We start from the raw sequence: 11193 nt of genomic DNA, 5'->3' as shown, positions 1-11193 counted from the left end.
GGTGGGGGTTCCCTTCACCCTGTGAGTCTTTGGGGGACAGAGAGCCACCCTCCCCATCACACCATCCCCAGTTCTGCCTGAGCCTGCACTGCCGCACAGCCCCTTAGGGGGAGCCCCCGGGGACTGCCCCTCTCTACCCCGAGAGCCCAGTGACTCTGAATGAGGTCAGGGAAAGCACCCCAGAGCAGCAGGGCTGGCACAAGTCCCTGTGATGGTCAAAGCGTCCTCTCTCTGCGCTGTCCAGACCAGGAAGTAGCCTCGAGCTAGTGTGACAAGTGCATTTCTAACTGGGCTGAATTCTAGTCCATGCAAACAGCTACACGCGGCTGGTGCCGCCAGAAGGGACAACACAGCCTTAAGAGCCTCCTCTGGCTACTAAGAGACGGGCCTCAGCGGGTCACCCCAGCCTCTCCCTCATAGGCATGGTGGCAAGAAAGGAAAGGCCGCTTCCTGCTCAGCATGGTACTGGAGTAGCCCAGAGGGAGGGGCTGCACGAACTGACTCAGCATAGACCCCTGGGCATCGAGGACAGGAATCTTAACCCAAACACACAAAATATAAGTTATTTATTTGGTCACAGAATCCGGGGCCTGACCCTGAAGAGAGACGGCATTTAGAAAAGGCAGCAGCTGGTCATCGCCCAGCCTTCTGCTGCCCCTGCTCACTCCAGCGAGGTACCGAGTGATGGCCGAGGACTGGGCTCAGTGAAGACCACCTGCGACCTTCGACCTGTTCTGCGGAGGGACCCCCGTGGGGTCTGACCGAGGACAGCAGGCCACGCTCGTTCTCAAGGTCATCGCCCAGCCTGAGGCCTCCCGTCAGAGCAGGCGGAGGCTGAGTCCAGGTGGGGATCCCAGAAACCTGGGGTGCTTCTCATCTCCTCCATCTGTGAACAAGGGCAGGGAATGGGATGGTGACCCCAGCTCGGGAAAGGGAGGCACCGCACAGTCCCAGGAGCCCACGATGGGGAGAGCCCGGGTAGGTGGAGAGCCCGTGGAACTCTCCACCATGGGGGACGACCATGAGGGCGGGAGAGCCAAGCACATCGGCCACCACTGCATCCCACCCCAGTCCCCAAACTCACATCCGGAGGCACTTGTCCTTCCCACCACTGGCCACTCTCTGGCCATCAGGGCTCCAGTCAACAGCATACACCTAAACAGGGGAGGGGGCGGTGGCGCAGTGAGCAGGGCTGGGGGTGGGGCACAGGCTTCGGCCCGCCCCACCCAGCCACCTGCCCACGAGGGTCAGCTGCACCTCATCCGCGTGGCCCGGCAAGTCCGTGGACAGCTTCTGGGCCTTCACATCCCACACCTTCAGCGTGCTGTCACTGCTGCCGCTGACCAGGAGCCGGCTGTCGGCCGACCACGCGATCTGATACACGGCAGCCACATGGCCGCGCAGGGAGGCCAGGTACCTGGGCCGGGGGGAGGGCAATGAGGATGGATGTGAGATCTCCGAAAACGTCTGAAGGGTCCTCGAGGCCCCCAGCAGTCCTTCTCAACTGTGGCTGCGTGTCAGGATTACCTGGGAACCTATATAAGGTCTCACTGCCTGGCCCCCGCCCTGGATCAATTTAATCTCTGCTGGTCACTGCGATTTTGTAAAACTGCTTCTAGAACGCTTACTTGCCAGGCCTCCACACTTGATCAACTTCACAAGCCTTGGACTCCAATGCCCCCGTCTCTTGGCCTGTCTGCACGACACCCCCCGCTCTGCCCCACCCCAGCAGGTACACGCTGATAGCCAGTGTGGAGGAACAGTGGGCCAGGCCACTGGAACCTGGCTGGGACAGACTGACTGTGTCTGCTGGTGCAAGTTGTTGGGCCTGAGACTGTTTCCTTGTCTTAAAAAGGAGCTGGGGACATCCCTGGGGGTCCAGTGGTTGAGAATCTACCTTCTAATGCAGGCAACTCGGGTTTGATCCCTGGTGGGGGAACTAAGATCCCACATGCCACGGGGCAACTGAACCCACGTCTGTAAGTAGAGAAGGCTGCATGCCAAAATGAAGACCCCTCATGCTGCAACTAAGACCCAACTCAGCCAAGTACAGGAATTAAAAGAAAGGGAACCAAATAGCCTATTTCACAGGGCTTTGGTATAGAGATACAGAGACAGACACAAAGTCCCTCTTCGGCCTCAGGAGTGTTTCCCTGCTCCTTTCCCCACCCACGCCTTGACCTCTCCTCCTATCAACTGCGAGGGCACTGCGCCTCGTCACACCACTGCTTCTCAGACCTGAAAGGTGACCTTAAATGGTAGGTTCTGATCCCCAAGCTCTGGGCTGGAGCCCAGGGTTGTGCAATTCCATCAAGCTTCCAGACAGGTAATGCACTGTTTGGTCTGTGGACTCCACTGTAAGGAGGGCCAGATAACAACTAGACCACAAACCTACATTAACCGCTGCATCCCCGGCCCTTGGTCAGCTTTCAGACCAATTCTTTCTCTAGACGTACAATGAACTAGCCATCTTCAGCGCCCGCTTAGTGAAGGGGCTGAACATACCACCTCACTTGATCCTTGTGATAAGGCTGAATGTAAGGGGTCTGCACACTCAGAAGACGAAACGGAGGCTCAGAAAATCCAGGGACTCCCCTGTTGGTCCAGTGGTTAGGATCCGCCTGCCAACAGAGGATCTTTCCCGGTGTGGGAAGATCCCATATGCCTCGGGACAGCTAAGTCCACCCTGCGTGCCACAACTACTGAGCCCACCCACCTAGAACCCACCTTGTTGTGTTGCTCCACAAGAGAAGCCACTGCAATGAGAAGCCCGCACGCCACAGTTAGAGAGTGGCCCCCGCTCACTGCAACTAGAGAAAGCCCGCGAGCAGAAACAAAGATCCAGCAGAGCCAAAAGTAAAACCGAAAAATATAAAAATTAAAAAAAAAAAAAAATCCAACTGCTTGCCAGAGCCACACAGCTGGAAAGCAGCAGGGCTGAGCTCCTTTCGGAGGGGGAGCGCCCCTCCTCCCGGGCCCACAGCCCCCACTCACTTGCCCGTCCTGCCGTCCCACAGCTTGATGGACTTGTCGAAGGAGGCGCTGGCGATGGTACGGGAGTCTGGGGAGAAGACCACCTGGTTGATGAGGGCCTGGTGCCCTGTCATCCGTGCCAGGGGCTTCTTGTCCTCTGCCGGGGACCACAGGAACAGGGTGAAGTCATCTGAGCCAGACACCAGCCTCTCCGGGCCCCGGCCCTGCAGAGGCAAGAAAGCACACATGGTCTCAGGGAGGAGACCCGACGAGGCAAACACACCACTGTCTGCTCAATCGTGGGCTCCTAACACCGGAACCGCCAGGGAAGTCCCCACAGCGGTATCTTAAAAGGGGAAGGATTTCATATGTGGGCTTGTATACGTGTGTGTCTGCACTGTGCGTAGTGGGCACAGCCACGTGTATATGAAGTCTCAGGGGGGAGACACGAGACACTGGGAGCCCTGGATGCCTCCAGAAGGAGCCACAGAGGTGAAAGGCTTTCCACCATCTACTTTTTCGCGTGTTCTTTGAACCCTAGACTATCTGAAACTAAATGAAATTTTAAAAAGGGAGGGACTTCTCTGGTGTCCAGTGATTAAGTCTCCATGTTCCCAAAGCAGGGGACAGGTGGTCTATCCCTGGCTGGGGAACTATAAGCCTGAATTCTGAGGCCAAAATAAAGAAACGGAGGTACCTTGGAATTACAAATAGATAAGCAAAAAAAAAAAAAAACACAAAGTGAAATAAAATGATCCCCAGCACACTAAGATTTTAGAATTGTAAAGGAAGAACTTTGGGGGAACGGAACATTCTATACTGGGGCTAGAAGGGAAAGGGGCCTGAGCCTGTGCAGGGTCTGGGGTTTGGGGGAAAAGGAGAAACCCCACACGGAGCTGGGGGTGCTGGGGACGCTCACCCGCACGAGGTTGTAGCGGCTCAGGGCCTTCTCCTTTAACTCCTGCACTGTGTCCAGGCACCAAAGGAAAGAAGGAACAAGGCTGATGAGAAAATTCAACACAGACAGCAAGCACCACCCCCACCCAGCCGAGGTCAGCCCCTTGCTCGAGAAGCCGGAGAGCCCGCTCCTCCTCAAGCAGCCCTTCCACCCTGCCTCCTTCTGCTCACTCACAGGACCCTCGGAGGTCTTGGGCGTTCACTGAGGCCTCGGCGGGCTCAAAGGCCCCCGTGCGCAGGGCATAGTCAGTGCTGAGGGCCATAGTGTTCACCCAGTGGCCATGGCCTTGCAGAGTCCGGCACAGCACGCCCTAGGGTGGAAGGAGACAGGTCAGACGCTCACAGAGCACTCTGTGCCCCTGGGAACGTGAACGTCCAGGTCAGCCCCAGAAGACGGGGGTGGCCCACTGGACTCAGAAGCAGGGCCCTCATTCACTGTGATCCAAGTCAAATCAAATCACTGTGATCTGAATCAAATCACCCATCAGATCACTCATCGTGATCTGAATCAAATCTTGAACCCTCTGGGTTCAAGTCTCTCATTTGTGAAATGAGGGCATGGGCCCGGATCAATGTTTCTGAAAATATGTTTCACAGAAGAGAAATATCAGGAAAAAAGGGCTCTAGTCCAGTAAGTTTGTGATATAGCAGGTCTGATAAACCTAAATAGGCTTCCAACAGCAGGAAATTCCAGATCCTGACCACGCTCAGGGGCCCTGGACTCTCCACTATAACGCGGCACCGACCTCAGGACCCTCTGTTCAAAAACACCTCCCTGACCAGTTCCCAGAACAGGTTCAGGAAACACTGGCTCGACATCCCTGACCCGCAGGCTGGTTCCGGACCCCTCCCAGCTCTTACATCATGAGCCCTCCAGACTTTGATGGTGCGGTCCTGGGAGGCCGAGAAGAGAAGCCCGTCCCCTCCCCACCGGAGACAGGTGACTGACTGTGTGTGCCCGGTGAGGACGCGCTCGCAGCGGCCCGCAGTCGTGTCCCAGACCCGCACACTGCCGTCCTTGGAGCTGCTGGCCACGTAGCGACACTCGGGGTTGCTGGAGAGGAAGAGACGGGTCCTCACTTCTGACAGGGCAATGCGTCTTCCCACGCTGCCTCCCGATGCCCAGCTTGAAGGCCGGGGATAACGTCTCAACGGCTTCCTGACCCCACCATCCGGTGGTGCTGCAAGGTGGCGCTCAGGCCCTGTGAAGAGCACCCACCACCCCCACCCACAGGTGCAGATGACTTTCCCCACCGCCTGCCACGCTGTCACTACCACTCAGAACCCCCACCCTGTCCCGAGACTCCTCTGCACCGAGCAGGGATGGGGTACAGCTTTGAACCCCTGGCTCCTCATTCACCCCAGCTGTCAGTGTCACTCACGCATGGAGGGGCTCCCAGCTCAGGGCTGTGATCCACTTGCTGTGGCCAGTGAGCGCCCTACCCACTTGCTTCCCTGTGCTTGGGTCCCAGAGGAGAATCTGCAGGACAGAAGCTCATCAAATAACCCTCCCCAACCTTTCCCTGGCCTCACCCAGGGTCCCCCATCCATCACCCCCAGCCAACCCTCCCTGAAGACCCCAGTACCTCATTCTGACCCGTCTCCCAGGAAGGGACTCCAGGGTCCCCACCTAAGTATCCCAACCATCGTCTACCTGGCCATTCTTACAGCCTGAAGCCAGCTTCTTGCCGTCTGGGGACCAGGATATGCTAAGGACCCAGTGTCTGTGTCCTAGGAAAGCAGGGAGGGGAGAAAGGGGGACCACACCTGTCTTTATCCCAAATGTTCAGCAATGCCTGGCACACTGCAGAAAGGGCTATTTGGCACATAGCTAGCTGCCAAATGAACGATCAAACACCGATCGAAGAGATGAGACTCCCAAGGCAAATGGCAAACCCTCCCCACGGGCTGCACAGATGACACTGCCACTCTCTAACAGTTCCTCGCGTGCCACGTATTAAATTCTTGCACACGTAAGCCCTTAAAATTCTTACGATAGCTCTAGAGTATGGAACAAAGTCGGAAGTATCACTCCCATTTTCCAGAAAAGAAAACTGAAGCTTGGAAAGGAAGCGAGGCCTACACACAAGGTCACCTCACTAGTGTGAGGCTCCCAGACCAGCAGCATCAGTACCACCCAGGAACTTGAAACGCAAATTCTCAGGCCACACCCCAGACCGGAGGAGACAAAAATTCTGGGGGTGGGACCCAGAAATCTGTATTGTAACAAGCCCTCTAGGTAATTCTGATGCATGTTCAAGTTTGAGGACTACTGTGGCAGAGACCAGACTTAAGCCCAGTTCTCCTTGCTACCAGCCAGCCAGTCCCTGCCCGCATCCTCACGCTGACTTTTCGGTCCAGTCTCTGCTTGTTTGTAAGTGGCTGGTGGGGCTCAAGGGTAAGGTCTCCACCTATGAAATGGCAACCACTAACTGGAAGTTAAGAGGCTGGAATGTGCTCTGGGCCTCCCAGGAACTAAAGAGCTGAACGAATCACCCGCCTGCCACTGTATCGACTCCCGCTCTGTGGGTAACTGCCTGCATACCGACCCTGGCATGTGAAGTGTGGCGTCTCAGTGCTGAGATCCCAGAAGCGAACTGTCGTGTCTCCGGAGCCACTGGCCAGGTACCTGGGGAAGAAGAGAGGTGGCCTGGCCTCTGTACTGGGGACAAAACACTGCACACGCACATTGCCGCAGCCTATTCAACTGTCTTCTGGGAACAGAATCTGGGAGTGGAAATTTCTCTCTCTTCTGAAAAGGAGAACTGTAACACCCAGGACATCTGGGAGAAGACTCTAGGAGGTAATTTCTCTCCTTGTCCTTCCTGAAAGGAATGGAAACAGCCATAACCAGTTAAAGCTTCTTATTATCCTCAGAGGATTGTGAGAAGCAAATAAACCCTGTTTCTCAGAGGAACGACTGACTCAGAGAGGTTAAGTGACTTGCCCAGGTCACACAGCTAGGACGGGGCAGAGGTGAGCTTGCAGCTCAGCTCTCCTGAGAGCAAGTCCAGGAAGGGCTCCTCCAAGGCAGGTATTCTTGGCCTTTGGGGACAAAATTCCACTGGGCGAGTCCCTTACTTACACCCTGAGCCCAGAGCTTGGGTTAAGAAAAGGCAGCCAGAGGCCCCACTGAGCATAACTTAGGGGTCCCCCAACCCCAGCCAACAGCTGCACCCACACTCCCCTCCATGACTCTGCAGCTGTCCTTACTTTCCTGTAGGGCTGAAGGCCACAGAAATGACCGCCTCACTGTGACCCTCCAAGGAGCTGGTGCAGCGGGTCACAGCTCGAACCCTGAAGATAGCCTGTGGCTGGTAAATGATGTCCAAGACCTTCTCTGTCTCCACTGCCTGTGACTCCAGCGTCCTCCCCAGCGAGGAGACGATCTCGGCATCATGGACATAGAAAGCCAGTGGCAGGGGATCCTCCTGGAGAACAACAGCAAAAGGAACCCCCCCATCAAAGGACGGGCAGGGCAGCCTCTACCTGGGGACCCTCCCCTCCCCACCCTCTGCAAGCTGTATGCAGGCAAAGCCTTCTTTTCAGCCACCCTGCTTGGGACACCCCTATTATTCCCCATTGAGCAAGACCTTTTTAGTCCTTCAAGAGCAACTCCAAAATATTTACAAATCACTTTAGAATCCTTTATCTGCATCTCACAACTACCCTGACGTATCGGCATTCATACTGAAAAAAACAGAGCAACTAAGTGATTAGCCCAATGTCCTATTGCTAATGACTGATTCAGGTTCTTCAGACAGAAGTCCAGGATTAGAAACAGTATATAGCATTTAAGGCATTTTCTAAACCACCACACCAGGCTCTATAATGTGTAAGAAGCATCCAAAAAGCTGATTGAAAATGCAGACTCTCTGCTTCACCCCTGGGTCCGGTGTAGTAAGTGTGGGGTGGGGTCCAGGTACTGCATTTTTAAGCAACTTCCCCCACCTCCAATGTTGTTGTTCAGTTGCTAAGTCCTGTCTGACTCTTTGGGCCCCCATGGGCTGTAGCCCGCCAGGGTCCTCTGTTCTTGGAATTCTCCAAGCAAGAATACTGAAGTAGGTTGCCATCTCCTTCGCCAGAGGATCTTCCTGACCCAGGGATCGAACCCGCGTCTCCTGCATTGCAAGCCCATTGTTTACCACTGAGCCACCAGAGAAGCCCACCTCCAATAGAGGGCAGCATTTTGATAAACACTAGCAGGAGAATCCCAGGGACAGGGGAGCCTGGTGGGCTTCCGTCTATGGGTTTACACAGAGTCGGACACGACTGAAGTGACTCAGCAGCAGCAGCTTAGAGGAAATCAGTCCTGAATATTTATTGGAAGGACTGATGCTGAAGCTGAAACTCCAATACTTTGGCCACCTGATGCGAAGAACTGACTCATTTGAAAAGACCCTGATGCTGGGAAAGATTGAAGGCGGGAGGAGAAGGGGACGACAGAGCATGAGATGGTTGGACGGCATCACCGACTCAATGGACATGATTTTGAGTAAACGCCGGGAGTTGGTGATGGACAGGGAGGCCTGGCGTGGTGAGGTCCATGGGGTCGCAAAGAGTCGGACACGACTGAGCTGACCGAGCAGCTGAGGAGAGCAGAAGTTTTGAGTCTGACGTCTGAGTTTCAACTCCAAATCTACCACCTACGGCGCAGCATCTTACACATGATCGTAGGCAACAATGTAAAACGGGGAAGTTAATGACTACGGGGAGACAATGGGGGGCAGCGACAAGGAGTCACCAATGCGTTCAAAACGCGCGCTCTCTCCGCAGGTGGGCCCTGAAGGTGGGCGTGTAAATCGCTCACTCGAATCACATCTTCCGCGCCTCCCCAAGGGTAGACCGCAAGGCCGGCTGTCAGCACTTCGGGGGAGCGGTGGAGGCCCTGGTGCCCAAGACCTTCGGCCTCCCGATCCCCCGCTGGCCCGAAGCTCACCTGGGCCAGCAGAGCGTTGCACACGAGCTGCAGCTTGTCCGGGGTGATGTCCACGGGCACGTCGAACGGCGAGCCCAGCAACTGCCCGCCCTCATCCTGGAACTGCACGAGCAGCCGCTGCACGTCGCGCGTCGCCGCCTCGTCCTGTGCGGACAAGCGCGGTGGGCGTCACTCCCGCGGCTCGCTTACCCGAGGGCCCCCACTCCCGCCGCCCTCCGGCCTCGGGAAAGCAGGCGCGAGAGCCCGGCCGCGGGCCCCGCCCGCACTCACGCACACCCGCCACCGCCGCCGCCGCCATCCTGCGTCCCCACGTGGAGGGGGAACTCCGGCGTGATGGAGCGCCGCTGCCGTGGTTCAGCGGCGCCGCAGCCCGCCTCATCGCCCCCTGGTGTCGCGGCGGGGAACTGCCGCGCCCCGCCAGGCCTCCGGCGTTGGGCGTGGCCTCAGCTGGTACCCGCCTCCACACCCTACCCTTGGACCGGTGGCCGCCTCGGCGTTCAGTCTCTCCCAGTGCCTTGCAGAATACTGACAACCTTTTGTCTTTTCAGAACAGCGATTCTTAGCCCCGGTTTTCAGTTCAGTTCAATTCAGTCGCTCAGTCGTGTCCGACTCTTTGCGACCCCACGAATCACAGCACGCCAGGCCTCCCTGTCCATCACCAACTCCCGGAGTTCATTCAAACTCATGTCCATCGAGTCGGTGATGCATCCAGCCACCTCATTCTCTGTCGTCCCCTTCTCCTCCTGCCATCAATCCCTCCCAGCATCAGAGTCTTTTCCAGTGAGTCAACTCATCGCATGAGGTGGCCAAAGTATTGGAGTTTCAGCTTTAGCATCAGGCCTTCCAATGAACACCCAGGACTGATCTCCTTTAGAATGGACTGGTTGGATCTCCTTGCAGCCCAAGGGAATCTCAAGAGTCTTCTCCAGCACCACAGTTCAAAAGCGTCAATTCTTTGGCGCTCAGCTTTCTTCACAGTCCAACTCTCACATCCATACATGACCACTGGAAAAACCATAGCCTTGACTAGACAGACCTTTGTTGGCAAAGTAATGTCTCTGCTTTTTAATATGCTATCTAGGTTGGTCATAACTTTCCTTCCAAGGAGTAGGCGTCTTTTAATTTCATGGCTGCAATCAGCATCCGCAGTGATTTTGGAGCCCCAAAAAATAAAGTCTGACACTGTTTCCACTGTTTCCCCATCTATTTCCCATGAAGTGATGGGACCAGATGCCATGATCTTCGTTTTCTGAATGGTGAGCTTTAGGCCAACTTTTTCCCTCTCCTCTTTCACTTTCATCGAGAGGCTTTTGAGTTCCTCTTCACTTTCTGCCATAAGGGTGGTGTCATCTGCATATCTGAGGTGATTGATATTTCTCCCGGCAATCTTGATTCCAGCTGGTGCTTCTTCCAGCCCAGCGTTCCTCATGATGTACTCTGCATATAAGTTAAATAAGCAAGGTGACAATATACAGCCTTGACGTACTCCTTTTCCTATTTGGAACCAGTCTGTTGTTCCATGTCCAGTTCTAAATGTTGCTTCCTAACCTGCATATAGGTTTCTTAAGAGGCAGGTCAGGTGGTCTGGTATTCCCATCTCTTTCAGAATGTTCCACAGTTTATGGTGATCCACACAGTCAAAGGTTTTGGCATAGTCAATGAAGCAGAAATAGGTGTTTTTCTGGAACTCTCTTACTTACCAAAATGAGAAGATCTCGTACCGCAACAAAGAGTAGCCCCCGCTCACCACAACTAGAGAAAGCCCATTGGCCGCATTGAAGACCCAGCACAACCGGAAAAGAAAAAGAAAGATGTTACTGCCTTGATCCTTATCACATACTCCTGCCTGACTATATAACCTCTCCCTACTCACCAGAATCCGCCTGCAATGCAGGAGACCCCGGTTCAATTCCTGGTTTGAGATGATCCCCTGGAGAAGGGATAGACTACCCATTCTGGCCTGGTGAATTCCATGAACTGTATAGTCCATGGGGTCCCAAAGAGTCGGACACGACTGAGTGACTTTCACTTTGACTTTTCACTCACCAGGGTGAGGGGTGGGGGCACAGCACTTGAGACACTAGCGTACTGTGTTCCCCCTTTGCCTGACAAACTAGTAGAGTCACTCCTCCTCCTCCACAATTCTGTCTGCACATTGCTGTTCAGCATCAGTGCACAGAGAGCCAAGACTCTGGCCGCAATACTGGTTCCTACAGTCTCTCCATTTGCCTAGCTGTCTTTACCCTGCCTCCTCCTCTTCACCTGGCAACCAGGGTGATGTTTCAAAGCAGAACTCTGCTCAGTTACTTTCTGTCTTTGTTACC

At 55.1% G+C, this 11193-nt stretch overlaps 1 protein-coding gene across 3 annotated transcripts; it reads right to left on the bottom strand.

The window, feature by feature from the left end:
* Window positions 1-549: 549 nt before the first annotated feature.
* NLE1 (notchless homolog 1) lies at window positions 550-9207 on the bottom strand. Of its 3 annotated transcripts, XM_055401007.2 has the most exons (13): window positions 9144-9207; window positions 8870-9013; window positions 7144-7361; window positions 6480-6559; window positions 5585-5661; window positions 5313-5410; window positions 4792-4984; window positions 4106-4241; window positions 3893-3939; window positions 2995-3197; window positions 1258-1417; window positions 1085-1155; window positions 550-886 (listed from the first exon to the last, which is right to left on the bottom strand). In XM_055401007.2, the coding sequence occupies exons 1-13, from the start codon at window positions 9165-9167 to the stop codon at window positions 874-876; spliced, it is 1464 nt and encodes a 487-aa protein (XP_055256982.2). In that variant the 5' UTR covers window positions 9168-9207; the 3' UTR covers window positions 550-873. The 3 variants fall into 3 exon arrangements, 1 of the variants encoding a protein (XP_055256982.2); XR_016035456.1 differs by having other exon boundaries at window positions 1085-1417; XR_016035457.1 differs by having other exon boundaries at window positions 1085-1417; window positions 9140-9185.
* Window positions 9208-11193: the final 1986 nt, after the last annotated feature.

Source organism: Moschus berezovskii, chromosome 20, assembly GCF_049115385.1.
Source record: "Moschus berezovskii isolate FMDL1 chromosome 20, NW_MosBer_1.0, whole genome shotgun sequence".
Lineage (NCBI taxonomy): Eukaryota > Metazoa > Chordata > Mammalia > Artiodactyla > Moschidae > Moschus > Moschus berezovskii.
The sequence above is the reverse complement of the archived record's forward strand: the minus strand, read 5'-3'. Positions and strand labels throughout refer to the sequence as shown.

Coding starts and splice junctions, on each gene's coding strand:
- NLE1 (XM_055401007.2), bottom strand. CDS start 9,167: ATGGCGGCGGCGGCGGTGGCGGGT. Junction 3,198..3,892: donor GCCGCTACAACCTCGTGCGG/GTGAGCGTCCCC, acceptor TTGCCTCTGCAG/GGCCGGGGCCCGGAGAGGCT. Junction 1,156..1,257: donor TGCCGGGCCACGCGGATGAG/GTGCAGCTGACC, acceptor TCCCCTGTTTAG/GTGTATGCTGTTGACTGGAG.